The sequence below is a fragment of the Chionomys nivalis genome, chromosome X (genome assembly GCF_950005125.1).
Source record: "Chionomys nivalis chromosome X, mChiNiv1.1, whole genome shotgun sequence".
Lineage (NCBI taxonomy): Eukaryota > Metazoa > Chordata > Mammalia > Rodentia > Cricetidae > Chionomys > Chionomys nivalis.
In genome coordinates this window covers 94,153,145-94,180,020 of record NC_080112.1, presented here as the reverse complement: position 1 = coordinate 94,180,020, position 26,876 = coordinate 94,153,145, and the positions used below count along the sequence as shown (strand labels likewise).

At 40.5% G+C, this 26,876-nt stretch overlaps 2 protein-coding genes across 2 annotated transcripts in view; both read right to left on the bottom strand.

Annotated features, from left to right (window-relative positions):
* Col4a6 (collagen type IV alpha 6 chain) overlaps positions 1-26,876 on the bottom strand; it is a 315,976-nt gene that overhangs the window by 113,203 nt on the left and 175,897 nt on the right. The window lies entirely within an intron of this gene.
* Positions 22,951-23,891, bottom strand: LOC130867788 (40S ribosomal protein S2). The gene has a single exon (XM_057759970.1). The coding sequence runs from the start codon at positions 23,870-23,872 to the stop codon at positions 22,991-22,993; it is 882 nt and encodes a 293-aa protein (XP_057615953.1). The 5' UTR covers positions 23,873-23,891; the 3' UTR covers positions 22,951-22,990.

Below are 26,876 nucleotides of genomic sequence, written 5' to 3'. Positions count from 1 at the left end.
ATTCTTTCCATTTTCTCCATTAAGGAAATCTATGTGTGTGAGGCATACTTCTATGGAAGGAGGTAAGGCAGTTTTGTGAAGGAAATTGCAGGTATATATCTCTAGCTGAAGAATGGCTCTTCCAGCAGAACCTGGGGACCAGGCTTCTGACTGGTGCCTTCAGTGGGGCTGAAATGCTTTAAACACACTGAGATTTAGATGATTTATGGCAGCATAAAGAACCAATTTCAAGAACAAATACTGGGTCTTTAAGACACAAGGTAATTTTAAAAATTAAAGGAAGGATGAAAGAAAGGAAGGAAGGAAAGAAGAAAGGAAGGAAGGAAGGAAGGAAGGAAGGAAGGAAGGAAGGAAGGAAGGAAGGAAAAAAGGAAGGAAGGAAGGGTGAGCCAGACATGGGGTGCAAGCCTTTAGTCCCAGCAAAGGCAGCTTGATCTCTTTGAATTCAAGGCTAATCTGGTTTACATAGTGAGGTCCAGGAGAGCTGGTGCTACATAGACTATTGTGTCTTAAAAAAAAGAAAAGAGAGGGGGAAGAGAGAGAGAGAGAGAGAGAGAGAGAGAGAGAGAGAGAGAGAGAGCAGTAGGGAAATGGTGTCCATGCCTTTAATACCAGCAGAGGTAGGTTGATCTCTCTGAATTCAAGACCAACCTGGTCTACATAGTGAGTACGAGGAGCACCAGCACTATATAGTGAGAACTCTAACTTAAAAAAAAAAGAGGAAGGAAGAAAAAAAGAAAAAAAAAACGATTGTTAGTAGCTAGTAATCCTCCCTAACAGAACTTAATTGGAATGTTCAACAGCGGGATAAGCTTTAGGATGTAAACACGTTTTATAAACAGAAGCACTGCTTGCTCAGAAGCAGATGAGAAGCAGCTGGAGGGAAAATGATAATGTCATTGAGCACAAATATACCCTTCTCCTGATGGTTCATTTGTAATAATTATACTGTTTAATAAATAATAATAGTTCTCACCTTACAAATCATGTAGCACTGAAAATCTAAAGAATCAATTTGGAACTAAATTTTAGGTCATAAACACAACCCAAAGAACCAGTAGTAAAGACTCGTAGGTTCTTGCTACTGTAAGAGAACAGGGAAATAGATTCCTCTCCTCTCTATTGAAACTGTTGAAATTGTGAGGAATAAGAGACTGTCTGACAGTGCTTTCAGTGTTATCATGTGGAATCAACTCAGTCTTGGTATGGAATAGAAACTCTATTAAGAGTTTTAGCCATGAGTCTAAACAACAAACCATTAAGGGAAAGAGCAGAACATTAACGCAAACATACAGAGATTTCCTAAGGCAAGGACTGTATTTCTTAACCAGGTCAATATTCTCAGAAGACCCTGCTAATCTAGAACAAATTGTTTCAACAAATGGGGTGCTATGTCTTCCTTCTAATCAGGTGGCATGGACACATGTGTCTACAAAATATTCAAGTCCTACTCACGAGAAAGTGTGTCAAATATTGACTTTGGATGTGACCATTCCACAAATCAACAGCTTGTCCCAGTTTATGGAACTGGACTTTAGTATTATTTTTCAAACACTCTAATCCTTACCCAAGGATGCTGCAAACACTCAAAAAGCAGTTCTCAACCTGTGGGTCACAGCTCCTTGGGGGTCAAACAGCCCTTTCAAAGGGGTCGCCTAAGACTGTTGGTAAACACAGATTTATTTATTTTATGATTCATAGCAGTAGCAAAATTACAATTATGAAGTAACAATGAAATAACTTTATGGTTGGGGGTCACCATGGGAGCTGTATTAAAGGGTCAAGCATCAGGAAGGTTGAGAACCACTGCTCTACAACCTATGATAGAAACTCTTGGCTAAGTCAAGGGAGACCACACATCTGCTGGTCTATCTGATCTGGCATAGCTGATTTTCAACTCAATGAGTTTCATAATATGGACCTGTCACTTTTTATTTCAGATGGATTAATAACTTCATGCAGTCAATGCATAAAGATACAGATCAATAAACAATTAAATGGAAAGGAAACATTTGGCAAATTAGGTAAGCAAATTATTTTTTGTTTGAAGAATGTTTATTAATTAATGTGGAAAGATGGAATTTGATTTTGTGCAATCTGCTATATACGCCTCAAAATGTCCTACAATGATGCTTAACACAATGTGACTAAAAGTGTATTACTATTTAAGACAGGAAAGAAAAAGGAAAATTAGTTTAATGGTTCGCTAACCTCTTCCTCTTCTTAGTGGAACTACAAAGAACTTGGGTGCTGTGTATCTTGAAAATCTCAGTGCTTCCAGAATATGTGATTTTATTCTACCTTCCACAATGGAGAAAGTGACCATACTCAAGCAGTTTTTGTCAACTAACTCTTCCCCAAATTAGGAGCCACTATCAACATGGACAATGGTGTTCTCTTGCCCTACGTGATAGTTGCTAGTCATATGTGGCTATAATGGAACAAAAAATAAAAAATAAAAATTCTAATCCTCAACCACATATCTCGAGTGTTCAATGATTATATATGGCAAGAGACTACTTGGTAGGACATCACCAATGTAGAACCTTTGCTTTACTGCAGAAAGCTGTACTGTATGATGATCATCCAGAAGGTTTAAGAATTATACCTAGTATTGATATGGATTCCAAAATGGTTCAGAGGTTCATAAACTGCCGTGATAATTCATAGCTAGAAAAAGCTCTGAAAATTCAATTTCATCACTTTAAATTTATGGGTGAGGAAATTGAGGTTTAGAAGAAACCTAGAACTTATTTGTAGCAGACTAGAGATTAGAACACAGGCTTCCTGATTTTGAGGCCACAGTAATTTTACTGTGTGCTTCATTAGCTTGTGACCATCTTTCATAGTATCAATAGCTCTAGAGCAGTGACCAGATGTTCCCATCATCCCTCTCCCAACATGCCAGTATCTTAGAGAGAGAAACATCAGGAGGACATTGAATAGGGCCAAAGATGGGGTAGAATATGCAATTATGCAAGTAAATATCTAGCTCCGGAATTAAGAGTAAACATTCCAACTGATCTATAAATATTTAACCAAAGTCATACATCTGGGCCCCAAAGAAGCAGGTTTCTTCTTGGCATTTACAATTAAAATGGATTAATTCCCTGACAATGTTAATATTAACCTTTCTGGATGATAAACACATCCCAGGCTACTTGACTGTGAGTATAAATGTATAGGAACACATTACTCACTGGGTAGCTGACCCCTGGCAAAAACACATGCTCTGTTCTAAGTGTATGCTGAAGGCATTGCATCAGGAAGGGGCTTGCTGAGTCTGTAAAGGACATGGCTACATTTACAAGGTCAATTAGGCTGTCCCCCCAGAGGTCTGGAAGCATGGTCTCATTTGAGTGGGTCCAAAAGCCCCATGACATTTCTAGGGTGGTATATTTTAATTGGCTACCTTTTTCTATACTACCAAGAAACAGTGGCTAAAGTAAAGCCCCACTCACTGCTCTCATATTCCTTTTCAGAACTGATCTTTTCCCTGTGTGGTTCAGAACAGGTACCCATGCAAAGAAGCCCAGCTTGTATAAACAAAATGAGTTCGTCCCCTCTGCTTCAGGGAATCTCCCCTTCACTCCCACCCAGTTCTGAAAATAAAGCCTAGTACCTTATTATAAACTAGGTATGCTTCTGGATCAACCTCAAGCTATTCTGCTATTCGTCTACCAAGCTAATGGAAGTACTTACTTTCAAAGGGATTGGACGTGTTAGGGGCTTAATGTATTCTCTCTGTCTACACTGAAATACAATCAGTCAAAGAGGAAGTATTAAAATCAAACATTCATTGCTAAAGTAAAAATTCAAGTGTAAGTTAGGAAATGAATGTAACCTTCAGAAATGTGTTTTGAGAGTTGGGCAGAGGGATTATATGAGCAAAGAGGGGCCAAGATCATGACAGGGAAACCCACAGAGACAACTGAGCCTAACTTGCAGGAGCTCACAGATTTTAGACCAACAGCTGGGGATTCCGCATGGGACTGAATCAGATCCTCTGCATGTGGGTGACAGTTTTGTAGCCTGGTTTGTTTGTGGGATCCCTGGTAGTGGGACCAGGATCTATCCCTGGTGCAGGATCTGGCTTTTAGAAGTCCATTCCAGGGACTGATCTAATGGGAGCTCACCAAGGCCAGCTGGACTGGGACTGATGGAGCATGTGATCAAACTGGACTCTCTGAATGTGGCTGACAATGAGGGCTGACTGAGAAGCCAAGGACAATGGCACTGAATTTTGATTCTACTGCATGAACTGGCTTTGTGGGAGACTAGTCTGTTTGGATGCTCACCTTCCTAGACTTGGATGGAGGGGGGAGGACCTTGGACTTCACACAGGACAGGAAACCCTGACTGCTCTTAGGATGGGAGAGGGAGGGGGAGAGGGAGTGGGGGGAGTGGGAGGGAAATGGGAGGAGGTGGAAATGTTAATAAATAAATAAACAACCAAAAAAAATAAAAAATAAAAGCATGATCAAAGAAATGAAAAAAAAAAAGCAGTCCATTCCATTATGGTGGGATTCCTTGCTCAGCCTTGATGTGTATGTGGGGTGGTGACGGAAGAGGGTCATCTGTCTATCTGTTGCTTTCATTGGTTAATTAATAAAGAAAACTGCTTGGTCTGATAGCACAGAATTTAGATAGGTGGAGTAGACCGAACAGAATGCTGGGAAGAAGACAATGAGGCAGATGCTATAGCTCTCCTCTCCAAGATGGACACAGGTTAAGATCCTTCCCAGTAAGTCACCACCTCGTGGTGCTAAACAGATTGTTAGAGATGGGTTAATCAAGATGTGAAAATTAGCCAGTAAGAGGATAGAGCTAATGGGCCAAGCAGTGTTTAAAAGAATACAGTTTGTGTGTTGTTATTTTGGGGCATAAGCTAGCCAGGTGGCTGGGAGCTGGGCGGCGGGAAGCGGCCTGCACCTCCTTACTACAGGGTGGGGCTTGGTCCTCCTTTAACTGAATAACTGAATGTGCCAGGCTGTGTTGACTCCTCAAGGGAAGACTTATTCTGTTGAGGAGTGAATGGGGTGAGTTGGGGAAAGGTAGGGAAAAAAGGGGTGGGAGGGAGAACTGTGGTTGGTATATAATATGAATTTAAAAGGTAAAATAAAATATTAAAAAATTCAAAAAAGAAGAAAGAAAAAGAAAAGCTCATCAGAATGATTACTGAGATTTTGAGGCCAGGCTGGGCTAAAAACTCCTGTCTAATCTGAGCTAAATATTGAGACCCTGTTTAGGAAAAAAGGGAAAACAAACAAATGAACAAACAGCAACAACAACACCAACAAAGTTCAACCAATTACTCAAATAATAACAGCAGCGGCAGCAACAACAATACAAAAATATGTTGTGTGGAAGGGGTGAATTCCCTTGCTTTCAGCCAATATCACCATCCATGGTGAATTATATGTATTTTAAGTCCTGGTCTTTTTTTTTGAAAAATCTCATGATTTTATTTTTTAGAGCCAAATAGTATTCATTTTGTATATGTAATACAGCTTTATTGTCTATTTATCTGTTGATAGACATCTAAGTGGTTCCGCTTCCTTGCTATTGTAAAGTACTAAATATGAATGCCCTTTATCGTAAGAGAATTAGTTGCCCCACATTTCATTTAATTTTGTAAAAAAGAAATTAAATGTTTCTTTATGCAAGCAGAAGATATTGCACTCTCTACATTTATCAAACACTCTGATACATTCAGTAATTATGTGCTTTAAGAAATAAATTGGGGGTGGTGGTGGCAGGAGAGATGACTTAGGAATTTAGAAAGAGCACTTTCTACTCCTCCAAGGAAACCTGAGTTCAATTGCCAGCACCCACATGGTAGCTCACAACCCCCTGCAAATCCATGTCTAGGATAGGTAACACCCTGTGCTTGACCTCTTTGGGCAGCAAGCACATATGTGGCGCACCGACATACATTCAGGCAGAACAGATATACACATAAAAATAAACAAAATTATTTTAAAAAATGGAGGAGGGTCTGTGGCTAAGTTCAGTGATGAAGCAAATCTTTAGTTTGTGTAAGAATCTGGTTTAAAGCCCAGCAATCCCCTCCCTACACTGTTCTGCATTTGGATGAATCATTTTAGCAAATGTTTATGAAGCCCAGGAAAATCCCCAAGCCCCATCCCAAACAGTCACTAATGATAAGAGTCTGGCATGAAACCTGGTTTGGCAAATAGAAGGTATTCTACTAACTATTGGGAAATAGAAGGTATTCTACTATCTAGTAGTACTAAGCCAATGTGGTTTGACTGACTCAGACTCTAAACCCAGAGAGAGAAATGAAACCTTCCTAACAAGGTTCTCCAATGAGAGTCCCTGGGTCCCACTACACAGAACAATGATTCTCAGTTTTAACTGGAGTATTAAAATAAAGCAGATTCTCCTGTGGAAATTCTGACTTAATTGGTCTGGCATTGAAGCCAGGCACTGGTTTTATTCTAAATGTTTGCAAGGAGGTTCTGATATGCAGGCAGGATTAAAATGCACTGCCCTGGAACACAAGGATCAGCTCAAAAATTTCCTTAATTATCTAAAATGTCACAAATAGGTTAAGGCAGTGATTCTAATTTTTTCTTTTTCTAAGTGTGTGTGTGTGTGTGTGTGTGTGTGTGTGTGAGAGAGAGAGAGAGAGAGAGAGAGAGAGAGAGAGAGAGAGAGAGAGAATGAGCATGTGTGCTCGTATGTGCATGTGCAACACTCAGGCTGATGCCAGGAAGAATTCTCAATCTCTCTTACTCCTTATCCATCAAGACAGCATCTCTTAATAAAACTAGACCTCCTAGATCTGGCCTTGCTCCACCTCTGCTTTACAAGGTGAGCCACCACAATCATCTGGTATTTACTTGGAATCTGGGATCTGAACTCTGGTCCTCATGCATGCACGGCAAGTCTTTACCCACTGAACTGTCTCTGTAGCCTTTTCTTTTTTTCAGTGTGGGGGGTGCTGGAGACCAAACCCAGGATATCTATCACATTTGATAAGAGGTAGTTCCAAACAGCATCTTACTGTGAATTTTTAAAAATTTAATTAGCGTATGTTCATTGTACAAAATTATGGGTTTCACTAGAGCATTCATGCATATGCACACACATATATACACACATCATCAACTTTGCATATTTATGTACCCATTACCTTCTCTTGTATTCCCCGTCTCTTCACTAGACCTCTTTCTCTCCCAAATAGTCACATGTATGCTTTCATGATTCTAAACACACACACACACACACACACACACACACACAAATATAGATTTTCTATATGAAAGAAAACATGGAATGTATGTCTGAGCCTGGCTTTTAAAGATGCAGATTCTTGGGCCTTTCCCCTATAGTTATAAATCAGAATTTTCAGGAGTTGGTGCAAAGAGTCCACGATTTATAAGCTCCAATGGTTCTAATGCAGCCAGCCCAGCATCCCTCGGAGGAGAGAATAGAATGCCTTTGGGAACTACAGAATTCAATCTTCTGTAAATCAGCAATGGTGCCGCATAGCAGCATCTCTGGTTGCTATAATACCTGAATCTTACCTCCGGAGAACTTAATTTAATTTATCTGAAGCAGACCCCAGGTATTAGTATTTTTTTTTTAAATGTTCCCTACAATTCTGTGTGCAATCAGACTAAGGAAATATTGGCTTGGAGCAAGAATGTCACAAAAGAGCCAGCCTTCATGGTAGGCATCGCTAGTCAGTTCTGGCATTCTTTTCTATAGTGTCCATTTTGGCCTCATAATTATTCTCTTTGCATTGTGGTAGCCAGCCACAGTAATGCGTGGAATGGGCAGGCAATGACTGTTATCCTTATCTTACATCCTGTCTGGCAGAAATCTAATGACCTCTGGAGAGCCCACCCTGGCTTTTATTTCTAAACATAGTACTTAAATGTCTGAATGATTGTCAGCCAGTATATGGCTCTGCGAAGAAGGTGGAAGCCAGAGATAGATACAAGAGGAAGCCCTACCATCTAACCACCCCTTCTACTCAGTCAAGCTCTTGTGTTTGTTTTGAGCTTCGCTCCACTAGAACTTGTTTTGTATCTGTGGCTGGCCTTAAACTCTTGATCCTCCTGCCTCAGCCCCCACAGTGCTGCAATTACAGGCATGTGTCATTATACTTAGCAGTTGAAACACTCTCCACTTCAGGTCATGCTGCACAAAGAAAGCCTTTTGCTTCTAGTTTTATTCATAGCAGGTTAATGGAAAAATCTAACATCAACTGTATAGGACAGGACAAGCATGAAGAGAGTTCACTCAATGGTTATCAAAAATCCTGGATGGGACCCCTGACGACCTTGTTTATACATCCCTGTCTGCTTCCCATAAACATTTTATCTACTAAAGGCTTTTTTCCCCACATTGCACGTGTGCGGTACACTGAATCTAAATCTGTCTCAGGCCTTGGTTTGCAGAAGAGCACTTGGCCTTCAGAATCAAACTTGTCTCTCACTGTGGTGTTTTCTGCTTTGGCAAAGGGCCAAGCAAACGCAAAGGTTCAGCAGTGTTTTCCATACATAATAATTATGTGGAATGTAAGGAGGGCAGAAAGAACAGACTTTTTTTTTTCTTCTAAAAGAGGCCTTCTTTTCCTGAGGCCTGTTATCTCAGCGAGTACATGACCAAGAGCTGCAAGAAGCCTGGGCTTCTCTCCATCTTGGCAAGCTGCAATCAAGTCACTTTAAAGGCAGCAGATCCTAATCTTGATTAAGACCGGAGAGGTAAGTGTACAACAAACTTGCCAAGGAGCCACAAGTGCATGAACAAGGAAATACCTCTGAGAGGCAGGCAGCCTGGAAGAAGGCAAGGAGCACAGTCTTTGGAGGTAGATGAGGACTTTACCTCTCTTGCATCAGTTTCCTCGACTGCCAAAGAAGGGATCACACACTTCCTCCCTTAAATGCTGGTATGGAGTTTTAAATTAGATATGGTCCCTTTCTATAAAAGCCTCTTAGAACAGACCAGTGCCTAGATAATAGTAAGACTGGATGATAGCTAGTATGTGTACAAGTCATGGTTCTGTGCAGACATTTCATTCAAGTTCATATTTAGCTTTTCTCAGGGGATGATTCCGAGACAATCAGGTCTGGGTAACTCGGAGGAGCATCTCCACATGTGAATTCCTAGACGGAATTCTGGATCCGAAGAATCAAAACTGGGTTTAGGTTTGAGAAGCAGATGTTTTAGCAAAGACTCTTGGTGGTTCTGTTTCACATTTAAGTTTAAGGAACGACTGATTTTCCTAACAGGGTTGACAGCATCTGGTTTGTTCATTTAAGGAGATATAGTTCCATTATATGGGAGAAACGAAGTATAGGCGCTTAGTGCAAATGACACTATAGATTTTCGAAGGAATGTGAACTGACACCATGTAGGTAATGAGACAGGATATGAACTCAAACTCTGGTTCCAGACTCAGGGAAATTCTGAAACAGACCATCTGCCTTCATTTCTTCCTTACTCATGTACAAAGTAGATTAATAATTGATAAGCATATTTTGTCTGGATCCAACAAAGATGCCCAAGTTATTTTAACTATTAGGTATGACTTAGTCTACGAGCCAGGTACTGATGATATTGCAGCAGTGGATGAGACAGAGAACACTCCTGCCTTCCCTAGGCTCACATTGGAGGAGACAGATAATAAATAATTGAAGTTGCAACTAAAATTTCATTTGTTTTTTTGATTCGTAAATCTACTTCCAACAAGAATAAAACTTCTATCTAGAAGAAGACAAAAACTTCAAGTACTTTACAGGTCACTTAGTGTCACAAACAAACACGGTGCTACGGGGTTGTGGGCGTGAGATGATGTTATCAAAGCATGTCTAAACATAGAAGGGCCACTGTTTAGTTGTGACTTTGAGGGGAATCTGAGGCGGGTGAAGACAGAGGGAAAAGGGAGTGGGAGAAGAACCACATGATGGGAATTGGGGAAAGATAACAGGCATAGAGGTTGATTGAAGAGATCACTGCCAGTCTGTGGATATCAAAATAGGTTCTCAAGACAGAGGGGGAAGAATGATGCTGGGTGAAAGTGATGCAAGGACTGAAAGCATCCAAACACACTCACACAGTCTGGTGATAGGCTGTAAGGCTAAGCCTTTTTCTTATAGGTCAGTTCTCAGACAAGGACATCACAGATGCTTTTTTGCATAAATGATACCCCAGCTGCATCTCCATTTGGGTTCTAGTTTCTGCTTTGCTTTGAGAAACAGAACTGCTTTTAAGACAACTTTTCTTTATCAAGTCTTCCCAAACACTGAACTTAGATTGCATGGAGACCGTTGTTCCCTGCACTAATATTTCACAAATGTATATCCAATTATGTAATTATAACTAGTGTAATGGATTTGTCAGCAACACAGGTGCTTCTTGGTAAGCATTCAACTTTGTGTGTGGAAGCAGACGTGTTAGGGACCAATAGAAGCAAGGAAACTGGCCTTGAACTTCCAGTGTATCCCAAGCATTAGTGAGTACGTGTATTTTAGTAGAAAGGAAAATGTCAAGTTAATCCATCAATTCAGTTAAGTGGAGGTAAGGAAAGCTTTTGTTATGTCCAAAGGGTTTATCTAAAAATGCATAGTCAACAGATACCACAGTCTCAATTCACTGCTATAGTTAATTTTTTAAAAAAGTAATTGAAATGCACATCAGCTAAGGTTAATAATTGCCAATATTTGTGTAGTACCTACTATGAGCACAGTATGGTGTCAAAGAACATTACGGACATTATTTTTTGACATTATTTTATTTAATCCTCATGAAATCTCACATGAAGTAGCATGCATTGTGCCCATTTTATGGATGAATAAACTACATTAAGAAACTTAGCAAAAATGTACACAAGCAAAAAAGGCTCAGGTCTAGAGAGTGTAGAACCCACATTCCTTACTATCATACAATGCTGCCAAGCATCAGGTAAGCAAGTTGGGAGTAGATAGCAGAATCTTTTCTTCCTTTCCACAGCCCGGTGGGAGTATTGCAAAGCAGAAGACGGCATATCCATGACAATACACATAGCCTGACTCTTTTCTCTTTCCTGATCTTTGCTGCCATGGTTGCTGTACAGTTCTCTTCCGTGTAATGATCCAGCAAGAAAATCAGGGTCCAAAGCAGACACTGTCTGAATTTATTGACTTTCTGAAACAGCAGTAATTTTTTCAGTAGGAACATTGCCCCCACAACCTTAACTTTATTTATCCCACTCCCCCTAGATTTAGCTGTCATTTCTGAAGGCTCGTAGACAGTTGCTGTCTCTTGGTCCTCCCATTGTAGAGACTCCTCGCTTACCTCCTGTCTGCAGTCTTCTAGTCTTCCAAGGAAACATTGGGAAATAGAAGACGAGAACTCAGCCTTTTGGCTGAGGCTGAGCCATGTTAACCATCAGAGTGAAAAGACATGAAACTGAGCCTTCCTGAATGTGAGAGCCAGACAGCCATATCAACCAGCTGCTCTAAGTTGTGCAGTAAAATAGATCAGGGAAGAAAACGGCCAAGTAAATGGGGGATGGAGCTGGGAGGCTTTCAGAATCTCCAGTCACAAGGACCTCTGTATAGAAGCTTTACAAGAGCCAAGCACATTGTCAGTATAGGTCAGGCAGAAGCCCAGAGGGGGTACATTTAAGGTCAGATAGTATCTTCTACCTATAGGATGCCAGAGGCTAGATTTAAGAGTGCAAGTGTGCTGAAAGACAAGGGCACAGAGTTGCCATGGAGACTTACACTAGAGAAATTCTTAGTCAGTGTCAGAAAGATCAGCTTAAGTCTCTTTGGGCTAGCAATGAGAATCTGTAGTCTGAAATTCTATCTGATCAGACAGGGCAGGATGGGGCAGATGCATGATGTGAGAGGCACCGGGGTACAAAGGCAGGCAAGGAAGCTCTAACCCCAAACTACCCTGGGCCTATTAACATCTGTGTGAAGCCCAGAAAAAGCACTCAGTAGTAGACTGAGAGATTTGTGGTGATTTAATAGTCCTGTTCTTTAAAACATTACAGTATGTTAACTTTAACGTTATTCTTGTTCAACTGCCATGTGATGTCAGGATTTTCCTTTATAAAACTTATTTTTATTTAAAATGAAGATTTTGCTCTATCTGTTTCAGAGATCAGAGAATTTGTGTATATGCTTTTTTCTGTGTGTGTGTGTGCATGCTGAGGAAATTTCATTCATCTTCCATGCCCAGTCAGGGCTGAATGGTAGTTGGTGATGACTGCGAAAGGGGAAGATGAACCAAATCTTAAGGGCAAATGAATGGAAGAAAACAGGACCACGCCTCAAGTGGTCATTCCCCCAATTACTTGGAGGCCTTTAGCAAGTTATGGGAAGGTAGTAGGAATACATAGAATGGCAAAAACCACCTCGAATGAAGACTTATGAAGGTTGGATTTACATTTGGGCACTCACCAAATTTTGGTGTGGCTTTGAGTGAATCATTTAGCTCTGAGCATAGTGTTTTTCATCTGTAAAACGGGAACAATCATATCTGCCTTACCCACCTGTGGCAGATTGCACTTTTGCCTTGATTCTTTGTTGGTTTCTTATCTGTGCCATTTTAATGAATCTTTTTTTTCTCCCCAGAAGAGATGGGGCGTATATTTCCCATTAATTGATTCTAGGTTGTATCATGTAACTTGCCTTGGCTAACAGAATGTAATGGAAATTAACGGTAAGACTTTTAGAGCCTGTGCCCAAGAGGCATTCTGTTTATCTGTTTGCCTTTGCATTGCAGCCTTAAATATGAAAAGAACATGCTGAGTCTAGCCCACTGAAGTTTGGAGGAGGTGAAGGAGGTGGAGAAGGAGGAGGTGGAGGAAGAACAAGAAGAAAAACACAAAGCAGAACTGCCTTCAGCCTAGGAACTCCTAGCATGCCACAGACCTGTGACTGAGCCCAGACTGGCCAATGCTCAGAAAACTTGGGGACCTGCGAGATATTATACAGGTTTTAAGACAGTGAACTTTGGAGTGTTACAGAATAACAATTAGTTGATAGTTGCTTAAAGAGGTGGTGTGCCTCACATGTAATGATAGTGTGAAGGTAATTTTTGGAATTTTCAAGGCTTCTAAGAAATCAAGCCAATATTCTCAGTGTGACTAAGAAGTCTTGATAGCCTGGAACAATAAGGTAATGAGAAATTTAGTCATTTTCTGTCCTTGGGGGCTTCCATTTGCTACACGGAAATGGGGGAGCTAAGCCCTACTCTTGCACCCCAGTGAGCTCACACGAAGCTCCAGGAGCACAGGAGGTGCTGTCCCGGCACTTCAGGAAGGAAAACAAAACCTTGAGCAAAAAGAGATAGAAAAAGGATGGCTTAACGAGAAGACGCTCAGACCTCTTCAGACGGCAGAACAAGATGCCAACAGCTCTTCACGGTGCTTCTTCAAGTACTGGTTCAGCTCATTAAATCAGCCATAAAATCCGTCACTGGTGGTGGAGCGCTGTGAGCTGTGGCCAGCAAGCTTGCTGAGCAATAATCCTGTCAGCTCTCTGTTCCAAGCAACTATCCCTGAGAGCTCCAAAAGCTAAACACAGGAAAACCACACCCGCCACAGGCCTCAGCAGCCAATAAATCGATGATGGAAAGCAGCAGCTCACACGGTTGTTTCTAGTCCCAAGGGAGAGGGACAGCTTGACTTTAAAAAACCCCCACTGGGCTGACTAAAGATGCTCCCATCATCTGCAATTTACTTCAGAGTTTGGGTCAAGTTGTATTTTTACCAATAAAATAAATATATGAGATATTTGGAAGACCTTGGCAGGAAAAGCATTAGTAAATGTAAGAGTGCAGGCAGTGTATTTTGGGAAATAATATTAACTCGACTCAGTTGAATAGCAAGTAAATTATTTATACTCTTAAGGACTTGGGTCAGACTCAAGCATTTAAGGCAGGGAGAAATGGCCATCTGGTGCTCTAGCTACACGTGACCTGCTTGTGTGTCACATAGCACATCTTGAACTGCAGCCAGAAATATGTAACAGAACCAGAGATAGTCCCAGAAAGTTTCCCTTGGCGGGAGTCTATAAAGAGGGGAATCCTGGGCTCTCTTAATTAGCAGTTGATATTGCTAGTTCTTATTTAATGCAACTGTCTGGTGGGAGCAGCATCCTATAGAGGGTGAGAAGCAAACTACTTCATTTCCACCCTGTTTCCAGCCATTCTTCACGCTCCCACCTTGGCAAGGGAGACTCATCAGTAGATGGATTCCCTGTCATCTGACAGCAGTCAGGTATACCTAAGAGCACCTGAAATCTAATGAACACATTTCCCCTTTCCTGAGCCTACAAGCCAAAATGCATTTCTCATCACCAAATTCCTTATCTCTATTTTCCCATGTTCAAAGCATGCAACCTGTCCCATCCTTTACTCCTATATCCCTCAGAACTTCATTTTATCTTTTTTTTTTTTTGGAGTGAAGGATGTCTCTCTTTTGCTTTAAAAAGCTTGAGTGAGATATAATTCACATCATACAATTCACCTACTTAAAGCACACAGCAATCTAGTAGCTCTTAGAAGGTCCTTAGGAGGTTTGCAAAGTTCTGTAAACATTACAGCTTTAGAACATGTTCACCATAGAAAAAGGAGACTCTGTTAGTCTGTAGTGGCTTCCTATTTTTCTACACATGCCCACTTTTCCTCTTCCCACTTCCCCACTGCCTAGGTATGTTTTTGTGTTCATTTGTCTCAGCCCTCTCCTTTCCTCTCCTCTGCTCTAAAGCAGAGTCTCTGTGCTAGGGTTTGCTTACTCTAACAACCTAAAAGCTTTTAGATCTCTAGTCGTTCTCGATGTTTCTTCATGTTGTATTTCAGATCATCTGCCCCAGCTACTGGTTCACAAAATCAGTTTATTTACTTCTTCTTAAAGGAATGAGAGGGATCCTTGGTTTCCTGTGGCATCAGTGCCTCGGGGTGGTGGTTTAGATACTCATTGTGTCAACTAACTCTGAGCCCATGTGGAAAGCACACAATTAAGTGTGCTCATCAATTTAATCAATTTAGTCAAAAGATTTCCTTCACCCAGGGTATTCTTTAGACCTCTCTTTCTAGTAAATGCATGTGCTTAAAGTTTCTATCCAACAAAAATTTCCTAAAAACTACCCACTGGATTAATAAGAACCTAATTAGAAACTAACAAATCAGGAGCAAAAGCACAATCAGGAGTATTCCTGGTCTTCTTACTGTTGGGTTATTGATGCTTTCTTCAGCAATTGCTTTTTCAGCCAATCTCCTTTCTTTTCCCTTTCAGCAGAGCACCTTGATTCAGAATGACATACACTACCATGATCTTCCAGTGGTTCTAGAGCTTTGGTATGAAATGGAGTTACTCAGGGAGACACAACACTGATCATCCATTCTATTCATGACAAATTAAGGAAAACCTCTAGAAGTGGTGAGCCTTGGGTTTTGGTGTCCCAAAATCTACTCCAGGTAATTTCCAAGTTAACCACTGATTCTTATTATCACCAAGTCTTCCTGCCATGTTTTCTCATTTTTTGCTTCTCATCTGCCCCAAATTTTAATGCCGCTTCATGTTTAGTTTCATGTATTCCATTTATTTACGCAGTCTTTCAATGCCATGGTGATATATATCCTATATTAAATGGATAAACAGATCACAGTTTAATAAATATAATTTTATATGTGTACGACTTTTCTGTTGCTTCAAAACAAATTTCTGCACATTTAGATGATTAACCTTGGAGCATAAAACAATGAAAATATATGCAGTCATCTGTTAGCACAATTTAGCTAGGTCTCTTCTTTGGGAATCTTCACTATTTGAAAACCTAGGAGTTTTAAATTATTAATTTGGGTTTTTTGGAGCCCCCCAGGTTAAGAGGTGACTGCTATTTAAAATATACTTTCTTATAGTTACCAAGAGGAGAAAGTTTGCCCTACCAGAGAGAGTCATGTAGGAAAGTACCATGGACTGAGAGGAGATGAGAGGGAGGGGAACATCATGAGCAGCAAACTTTCTATGGTTTCTATGGAGAAATGGAAGGCATGGTAATAGGTTTTTGATTGGCTAGTTTGAATAATTCACCAGGCACTGAGATATGAGGTTATTTTTACTTTTCTGGTACCTGGACTAAGATGACTGAAGTTGAGGAATAGTGTCTCCTAACATGTAAAAGACAGAAGTAAAAGGTGACCTAGAGTACGAACCCTAGATTCCCCACTTTGCACAGGTATAATATGGTCTGGGATATGCTGTTTATCATCACTTGCCCTTGGTACTTGCTCTTCCATCAGTGGTAGTCCATTTGCCAAAGAATTAAAAAAAAAGTATATATAAGAAATAGCATTAACATACTCACTTGGCTGAATTCAAAGAACCAACCGAAGTGTAATTTAAGATCATTTGCCATTGACAAGGTTAAGTTCTTTGTGGCTTTAGGGATGAGGTTCTGTTTTCATGCTAGTTGCCTGCTGGCATTTAGTCTTAGGAGATCCTCTCAGGTCCTAGTCACGTGGGTCTCTCGAAACTTGAAGATTTTTCTTCAAAGTCAGATAAAAATTTTTACGTATTATTACATAATCATTAAAGTGACTACCGCAACACCTTTACCAGGTAAAATAAGTTAATCAAGGAGAAAGACCCTGTCATCATTGTAGATAAACTGTGGAAGAGAAGGGATTGCACCAATGGCATGAGTCTTAGAACTCCACCTTTCTCCACATGAAATTATTTAAATGATTATGTTTTCAAGGGAGAAAGTCTTGCAGTGTATCTGTGTGACTATTAACCAACTCTGTTTAGGAGAGTTTGAATGGCATTATTTTTAGATGATATCAATTTTATTTTATGAAATACATGTACTATTCAAAAAGGGAGGAAAATGGAAGGGAGTAAACAAAAGTAGAAGGAGGAGCCCTTCAATGAATTACTAAATTAAAAGGCAAGTCCATCTTATCAAATAGGTCATCTTTAGCATAATTCCAAGCATATTCAAATCCTCTTCTTCTGGTAATAGCTCCTTAAGACAATCTCTTTCTCAAGGCAAACCAAGTATGCCGGCCCACATTATCCTGTGCTTTTCTACTGATATGGCCCACTCAAATTATGCCACTTTATTTCTGCCAAAATCCTGTCCATCACTCAAAGTTCACTGCAGTTTCCCCTATGAAGTTGTTCCCAATTTCATCAGCCAGGCAGTTCCTGCTTACCGTGGAAATTTCTGAATAAGAGAGCAGACAACTCAAACCCTCAAACTCTAGGGTCGTTGTGTCTACATTTACACTCTTGATTGGATCTTGTGAAATTTTACCTGGGCAGTCTGTGGTTAATTGATTAACCTCTAATAAGACAGAACTGATACTCAAAGGAAGCAAAGCATTTGAAAGAAGGGGGAGTGAAATTCAAAATCCAAGGAACACTGGAAGAGGAAGGATATTAAAATCTCTAAGATAAAAACCCAGGAGAAGCAGTGTATGCCTTCAGGAAGAAATTAAGGTTTGGAATTGAGATTTGGGAAATCAAACTTTTGGTAGATGTAAATGAACTGAGCTTTGATGGTCCAGCCCCAAACATAAGCATTGCTTTGGAGAATACCCTGGGGAAAGGTATAGAAACTAAGTGGGAAGTCACTGCATCATGAAACCAGGCAATGCCACCAGCGATGCCTTTGACTATTTTTCCAAAACAGATATTTCCTTTTGTTGAGATCTCTCTGTAGAAATCTACCACATTAATTATAAGTAAGGAAAATTTGTTTGTGAATTCTCAAGAAGTGAACTTATCCAAGAAAAATAATCATTCCTTATGACATTTTTCTCTTTCATTTATGCCACTCGGATTATAAAAGTAAAAGCTAAGAATAGTATTTTCCAGACTTGAGCTTAAAATAAACCTCATACCCCACCCTCTGTTTAGCACTCTGTGTTTTCAAGAGGGGCACAAAAGGACAGCCAAATAACAATCAATTAACATACAAAAATGACACCATGGTGACAAACCAGGCAAACTCACCTTGAACTGGTATTCATAGCCATAAATCTCAATTTTCTTCGTTTATAGACTAATCAGAAACCATAGCACTGAAAGATAACACGCTAAGTTCCAGAGAAATAACTATACTATTAATGCTTGCTCTTCATTTACACATGCTATGTGACAGCTACTTTGCATGTATGATCTTAGTTCTTATAACAATTATACTACCTAGGCAATCTTAATTAGCAATGAAAGAGGGCATTTGAGAGCAGCGAAATGGATGTGGAACTGAACAGGATCACTCACCTCTTCTTTACTTGACTTTTCTGGGCAAGGCATGAGAAAGGGTTTCTCTGTGTAGCCCTGGCTGTCCTGGAACTCACTCTGTAGAACAGGCTGACCCTGAACTCAGAGATTCACCGGCCTCTGCCTCCGGAGTGCTGGGTTTAAAGGTGTGCCACTACTCCACCCTTTATTTGACTTCTTAGATGAAAATAGCTCAAAGCAACTATTTGTTGCTTGCCAGGAAAGTGATTATTTATAAAACAGCAACAACGCTGACATTCTGGAGTGTTTTCTCTTTGCTTGATGGGTGGAATGAAGAAGTGGATGACTAGAGGCAGAAAAAGGGTGCTCCTATACTCTAATTGTGACAGGACTTTCTCCCTAACTTACTTTCTTTTCTGGGGCTGCTTCCTTATCTGTATCCTGCAAGAGTTTGACTAGACTGGGAAAATTTAGAAGCTAGGAAAGCTCAGCGTAGTGCCAGTGGTCAAAAGAGTAGAGGCAGCAAGGGAAGATGGACTGCCTGTGGGCTACTCTGGTAAACCTTAGGGTTTGAAATATGACACACAGGATGACCAGAATGGTCACAGACTTCCAAGGGGAAAGAGGCAGAATGAACACAGAGGCTCTTTAATAGAGAGTATGGGGACAGGTGTGGGACAAAGGTCGTTGGAGAGTAATTTGTTTTTTTTTTTTTTTTAAAGATGTTCTGCTGATAAATCTAAAGAAGGATCACACTTAAGAAATGAGAGCAAATACCTGACACGGTAGAGCCTGTCTTTACTCCCAAACACTCAGGAGACTGAGGCAGGCTGGTCTACATAGCCAGTCTCAGAACAGTCAGGACTACTTAGTGAGACCCTGTCTCAAAAACATGAAAAGAAAAGAAAAAGAAAGAAAGAAAGAAAGAAAGAAAGGTGAGCAAGACAAAGAAGCCCAAAATACAGAGGAGAAAAAAACTTAATGTTCTATTTATTGATTTGCTAATACAACTCCATTGCCTTGCCTGTCTGGAGGAGGACTGACAGCTCTCTTGTGCTTAGGTGTGATCCACTGAAAAGAAAGGCACTGAAACTTAAAGCTGAATCGGCCTTTTATGTGTCATTAGATGAAACTCTCAACAAGGCGGGTTTTTTTTTTTTTTTGGTTGTTGTTGTTGTTGTTTTCCTGTTTTTTCCCTGAAAGCCCCCAGAACCCTCCTTGATCTGTCTCCCCTGGGAAGAATCACTATTCGGATTTAGACACTCACAGATTTAGTGCAAGCAGCTCAAAGAATGCTACATTTTACAAATCAATAAAAAGAAAGCGGTCAGAAAGAGAGGTACTTAGCTAGCAAGTGTTCTCAATTTATAGTATTAACCGTATTGGACAGTTCAAGCTGTCATCCCAACTTTTATAGTCATGGTCAAAGAGATAATACTTAAAATAAATGGAACCAAGTTTTAGTTTTGGAGATCATACAGCATCAAGTTTCTAAAATCCATGTTGAAAAACGATTTTTCTATTTCACCTGGAAAGGAGTTTAACATCTTAATATCCATTTATGGAAATAATACCTTGCCTGACTGGTGGAGGACAGGCAGACAGTTCTTGTGCATTAGGTGTAATCCTCTAAAAATTATGAAAAATATTTTATGAAAATTATGGGAATAATTTTCCTTATTATGAAAATATCTGTATGCTCTCATAAATTGTTTCGGTTTCACATCAGTTTTCTACTTCCATCTTTTCTTTTACACAATGGCAAGGTATAGTGTTTATGTAAATTGCTTTAGTATTAATAAACCTCGGGAGTCAGAAATTGACGTTAAAAACCTGATAAATCCAAGGAACAGCGGAGGCATGTTCTGCTGACCCTACTCTCCATGTTTTCCTGGTCCAAAAGCCCCAGATACCTCCTTCAGTCCCTTCTTCTCTCCTCCTGTCCCTCTCTATCCACCTTCCTCAGTTTTCTCTATGGCTCACCCCAGTCAGCAAATAATTGACTCTGTCCTTGACTGAGGGTGCTTTCATTGGCCCAGCAGAGTGGCAGTATGAGCAATTCTCAAGCAACAGTGAGGTATTACCAAAAAGAAAATGGGTCCTGACACAAAGTCAGAAATTCTCACTCTCCCAAGTGGCCCACGGCTGTTGATTCTGGGTGCTCAACAGGAAATCAACTGAGACAGAGCACAGCAAGGCAGAGAGGACAACTACTAGACAGGCTTCATTACAGGTCCACAGTAAGCTGGCTCTCAGGATCTAGAGTAGAATAACCAGCAGGGAATCCAAATCAGCACCGAAAGTTCCATCCTAACTTCTTCCACAAAAACACTTCTTTCAGATGCTAGCTTTCTATTCCAAACCCTTATGCATGTTAAGTTGCAGCTTTACTATGACTTGGCCTACAGAATAATGATGGTTATGATGCTAATCATACAGAAGCAAATATGATTACAGGAGGAGAGAGCTTTTATGGGGGAAAGAGAAAATGTCACACTACAGTGTCTGAGGGAAAGGTTGTTAAAGCAATCAAAGCCATTAGCAACTGGAAAGCACCCAGGCTTGACTTCCCACTGAGCTTTTGGTCTGTGTTCTCAAGATAGCACACAGAGCTAGTGCAAAATGCTCTGCGGGAACACTTAGTGAGCCAGCTATGACATGTGATTTGTGCAGTATCTTGAAAGAACTGCCATTTTTCCAGCAATACTTTCTTGCTTGAGGAAGAATATTGACCGACAACATGGCCACTTACCATCCCCTGAGAAGAATGGCGCCCAGTTTGACGTGATGAGAGTAATAATGGCCCTGTAAATAGTGAAAAGTCATTCAAACGGCCATGGGTTGTAGCAAACAGGTGATTCAACACTTCAGATCAGTTATATAGACAACCAAAAGACAGTCTGTGTAGATGTTATACAGTTGAAAGAAAAGGTTGTACCTATTGGGTGACAACTACTCCTTTCAGGAAGATGACAATGAAGTTTAACAGCATGCAGCGTGAAGGACCTTGTAAAGGTTGGTTTCGGATGTAGATGGTGATGTCTTTATCAGGAAAGAAAGATGGTGAGCCATTTCAGAAGTAAGGCGTAAACACACTGAATGGCCTTGGTATCTGGGACACAATAAATATAGGTAAAAGTTAAAGTGTAAGTTCCACTTCTAACTTGGTGCCACTGACTTGGAAAATGGAATAACTCTGGCAGTTTGTGGTGAATCCCAATGTGTACAGAGGAGTGGGGGCTGGAGTTAAAAAAGTCAAACTACACAGGTTTAAATTTTCTGTGTCTCACAAAATACAGATGGTGAGTTTTAGTAAGGTTATTTTAAAGTCAAGAATCACAGCGTTATTCAAACATGGATAAGAACCTCTTGATAACTGGGACAGGTGATGGTCTGCTTCCTTCATATTTTTACTCTCCCATTCTTTGCTAACTGATAGAACTCTGATATTTTATCTGGGAATAGTAGCCACCCAGAATAAGGACTAGTTCTTTTGAAATATTATATTTATGAATGTATGTACTTATTTAGGGGCAGTGTACACCCATCATAGTGAGCATATAGAGGTTAGACTACAACTTGGGGGAGTCAGGCCCTGCTGTAGGAAGTCCTTCTTCAAGGTCCCTCCTTCTACCTTGTAGGCCTAAGGGATTAACAGTTTTACCTCATAAATTGTGGAATGCCCCCTTTATGCTTTCCTTGGGTTGATCTGTGTTATTTACCAACTAGTTTACAGAGATTAAGAACACACCTAGAAGCAATAGAAGTCTTTAATTGTATCATTAAAATACTACAGATTGGTTTAATAATCCAGTGTATTGCTTATGTAGCTGGCGAACTTAGATCTTATTCATTACCCAGCTGCACTGTTCCCTGATATGGGACTTTCCCTCTACATGCTGTGAATATCATTGGATAATAACGGAACTGCTTTGGACCTATAGCAGAGCTGTAGGGGAACAGAGCAAGGTGGGGAAAACTAAACTGGATGCTGTGAGAAAGGAGGCGGAGTCAGAGAGAAGCCATGGAGCCCCGCCAGAACCAGAAGGAACTTTAGCCCGTAAGCCACAGCCACATAGCAATACACAGATTAATAGAAATGGGCTAAAATAATATGTAAGAGTTAGCCAATAAGAAGCTAGAGCTAATGGGCCAAGCAGTGATTTAATTAATACAGTTTCTGTGTTGTTATTTCAGTTTCTGGGCAGCTGGGAAACAAACAAGTGGCCTCCTCCAACAAATTGGGGTGCCAACGTGGTGGACTAAAATCCACATAAAACCTGAGAAAGCATGGGAAGGAATCTTAGACACAAAAGAACAGAGTTAAGCATGGCATCTTGGTAGCTAGCATTTTGCTGGCGGCATGCTGAGTCTCCTTTAAGAAAAGTTTTCCTGATTCAGCGGTAGCAGGAAAAAAGTGGCAGTTATGAAATGCCCACTTTCTGGGCTGTGCTGCCAGTGCAAACTCTGACTCTTTCTGGATGTCTGGCTAGGAATCATTTGAATGGAGTCGGTGAGCAGACTGCTATAACTTGCTTAATGGCAACATAGACTGGCTGTGTGCCTAAAAATGGGGCTATGAGCATGGCTCTCAGAAGCAGCAAACAACTCCACCCTGCTGGACTGGGCAGAACAAGCAGAAAGTGCCATATTTCCCCTAGTTAATGTGGCCACTTAAGTTCAAAAGAAGGGTTTAGCATTTTATTTTTTATTTATTTATTTTTTTTTTAACAGACTTAATTCACTTTTATTTTCCTTGCATAAAAACCCTTATGTGGTGGCCACAGCTGGAGCCTGGGTCCTCTGAACAGAAACTCTGGTGTGGGTTTTCACAAGATGGTCAGTGAATTCCTGATAAGGAGACTTGGTGAACACAGTCTCTTTCCAGAGGTCGGGGGTCAGGTAGCTATAGGTCTTAGAGATGGCATCAAAGGTGGCCTTGGCAAAGTTGCCCAGGGTGGCAGTGCAGCCCCTGGCTGATGTGTAGCAGTCATCAATGCCAGCCATCATCAGCAGCTTCTTGGGCACAGGAGCGGAGACTATGCCAGTGCCTCTGGGGGCAGGGATGAGACGCACCAGCACAGAACCACAGCGGCCTGTCACTTTGCAAGGAACAGTGTGGGGCTTGCCAATCTTGTTCCCCCAGTAGCCTCTCCGCACAGGGACAATGGAAAGCTTGGCCAAGATGATGGCCCCTCGGATGGCAGTGGCTACCTCCTTGGAGCACTTGACACCGAGACCTACGTGACCATTGTAGTCCCCAATAGCGACAAAAGCCTTGAACCTGGTCCGCTGGCCTGCCCTAGTCTGCTTCTGCACGGGCATGATCTTCAGAACCTCATCCTTTAGGGAAGCTCCGAGGAAAAAGTCAATAATCTCAGACTCCTTAATGGGCAGGGAGAACAGGTAGATCTCCTCTAGGGACTTGATTTTCATGTCCTTAACCAGGCGGCCCAGCTTGGTGACGGGAATCCACTCCTTGTCTTCAGCTTTACCTCCGCGAGCCCCGCGGCCTCGTCCTCGGCCACGGCCTCGACCACGGCCGCGGCCCCTCAGACCGCTGCCGAATCCTCCGCGGAAGCCGCCACGGCCTCCTAATCCTGGGCCCCCGGGTCCTCCGGGCCCTCCCGCTGCACCGGCGTCATCCGCCATTTGGTGTTTCCAGAAGAAGAAGAAGTGGGTTTAGCATTTTAAAAAGTGCTCCTGGACAGTAAAGAATTACAGATATACCATAGGACAGATTCAGACATAAAGAACCTCTAAATGGTTCACAGGGTTGGATAAATGTATATAGGCTTGGGAGAGAGAAGAAAAAGAGTACAGAGAGTTATAAAAAGAAGTGAATGATCTTTTAAAAAATAAAACAAAGTCTTTAAAGAGACAGAGTACAGACAGTCATATTTTAAAGGAGTAAAGATAATAAAATAAACATTAAACTTGTAGAAAAAGTAATAGAGTAAAAACAAGCCATGTAAAGATGGAAAATTCACAGAGTCTGGATTGTGTATATTATTGTGTTATCTTTAAATTTTTGGACTGCAGAGAGACATTTGATTCTGGGGACTGCTAAGCTAATCTAACATATATATTTTAAAGGTATATTGAATTCAAATTTTGAGTCTAAGGATATGTTCCTTTGGAAAAGAGGTTCTTCTTTTGTTTCCACAGAGCATGAGAACTTGAGGATTGCTTCCAGACTAATATTGTTTGATGGAACAAGACCCTCTGAAAGGTTGCTTTGCACACCCATCAAAAAGATTACTTTGCCCAATAAACAGCAGGAAGGAGTTTGGAGAAGAACTATGCCCATACTCCCAAATATTGTCTATAAATGCTTGTTTACATTTAAAGGGAATATGCTATAGAGATTTGCATTGGTATGGATCTTGGTTTCTTAATACAAATTTAAGGTCCATTTTGATATATATATATATATATATATATATATTTCTGTTCTTGATTAAGGTATTGTGTTTGTAGAGATTATTTAAAAATATAATGTATAATAATAAATATAGGTTAATAGATAATCATCTATGATAGCCAAGCTTGCAGTCATGTTACTTAGATTTTCTAGACATATGAGATGTATTTCAGATGGAAAGGCATTTTTCAAATTTTTTAGATACCTTAAGAATATGGCATTTAGAATGTTTTAAGAACTTAGGACATTTCATGACAATGAGACACATCTGATCTTGGCAACACCAATCTACTTCAAGAGGAAGATGGGCATTGAAGAGGCTCGTTATGGAGTTGGTTAGTCATTTGGGCAAGAAACTGCTCTTGTCTGGACTGCTTGATGAACTGGACATGCAGGACCTGCAGAGAAAAGACTGCTGAACTTGCCTAAAGGTGAGACTGTCCTTCAGGGTTCCTGCTTCATGAAAGAGTCTGCCAGACATTCTGCAGGACACAGAAGAAAGTGACTGACAAACTTCCAATAGAGGCAAAATAGTCTTTCAAATTTCCTGCTTTATGGAAAAGTCTGCCAGATACTATGGGTCTGTAGGCTGAAGATGATTGTCAAGGCAGTGAGCAGTCTCTGTCAATTCTAGAGTTTTGGAAGTTGCTTACAATGAACTTATTGTTTATTTAGATAATATTATATCCTTCTGGAGTCTTTGATGGAGTTGAAAAATTTATAGTTATAGCTTTTCTTAGTTATGATAATTTGTAATTTCACTATGTTAATGTTAAAGTCTTCCTTTTCATTTAAACAGAAAAGGGGAGGTGATGTGGGATTCCCCTTTGTATACTGTGAATATGATTGGTTAATAAAGGAACTGCTTTGGGCCTATAGCAGAGCTCTAGGGGAACAGAGCTAGGTGGGGAAACTAAAATGGATGCAGGGAAAGAGGAGGTGAAGTCATAGAGAAGCCATACAATTTCTGTGTGGTTATTTTGGGTCTAAGCAGCTGGGAACAAATGTTCAGCCTCTTTCTTTTCAGAAACATAGATACTATCCCAAAATGTTTTGATATCTTTGTTCTTAATTATTGTGGTTTGCTGAACCAAAGCAGGCAGCTAATTTTGAAACAAGTTCAATATATTTTCCTTCAAAAATTAACTCATCTTTCCGTACCTGAGATCCTAAACAAGTGGCATCTGTATTCACCCAAACCCTGAGGATGTATTTTTCACCCAAACCCTGAGGATGTATTTTTCATCCAAACCCTGAGAATGTATTTTTCACCCAAGAAATTTTGGATTTCAACAATAGATCCATTCTACTGGGAAAAATGGTATTGATGGGGAATTGAGTGTAAAATTGCTTCATCTTCTTGTAACAGAATTTCTCTATAACATCCCTGACTATGCTCCGTACATAGCTGCAGATAGTACGAATAGAAGCCAGTCCCTTTCTATTTCCCCACTATTTGTCCACTTACAGTTTCTTTTTTTTCTTTCTAAGGAGACTGAGTTCTACATTTTTATGACTGCAGTCTCTCCATAGAGTTCTTCTGGGGCCCTTAATAATAACTTTGTGGTGTTTTTGAGTGATGCTGACATTTTCTGGAGTGTAAACAGTCTTGTTGCTAGGAATAGTCTTTATTCTTGTAGAAAGGGCAAAGCAAAGACTATAATTTCTGATTTCACTTTCAGATGAATGCCAACAGTGGTACTAAAGTTTTGGCTTATGCAATGTAAGCAAAAAGTGATGTTACATCTATTTGTCAACTTGGCACAAGGTAGAGTCATCTGGGAAGAAGGAACACCAATTGAGAAAATGCTTCCATAAGATCAGCCTGGGGGCAAAGCTATGGGGTATTGTTTTAATTGATGATTGATGTCCATTGTGTGTGGTTATACCATTTGATTCATGGTCCTGGATGATTTACGAAAGCAGACTGAGGAAGTCATGGGAAGAAGTCAGTAATCAGAATTCCGACATGGATTCTAGTTTGGTTCCAGCCATGAGTACCTGACCTGAAATTCCTCCTTGATAGAGTGTAACTCGAGAATTTTATAATGAAGTCCTTTCTTCCCAAGCAGGTCTTTGGTCAGTGCTTTATCACAGTAATAGAAAACAAACTTACAAACCATAAAATGTATGTGTCTTTAAATGGAGGGGTCCTGTTTTCCCTAGTCTTTTGCCCTGTTTCAATGAAGTTGTGTCAATTTAAGCTATAACGTTGGACTCAACCTGAAAATC

What these genes read in the sequence shown, in the direction of transcription:
- LOC130867788 (XM_057759970.1), bottom strand. Translation starts at nt 23,872, where the DNA reads ATGGCGGATGACGCCGGTGCAGCGGGAGGGCCCGGAGGACCCGGGGGC.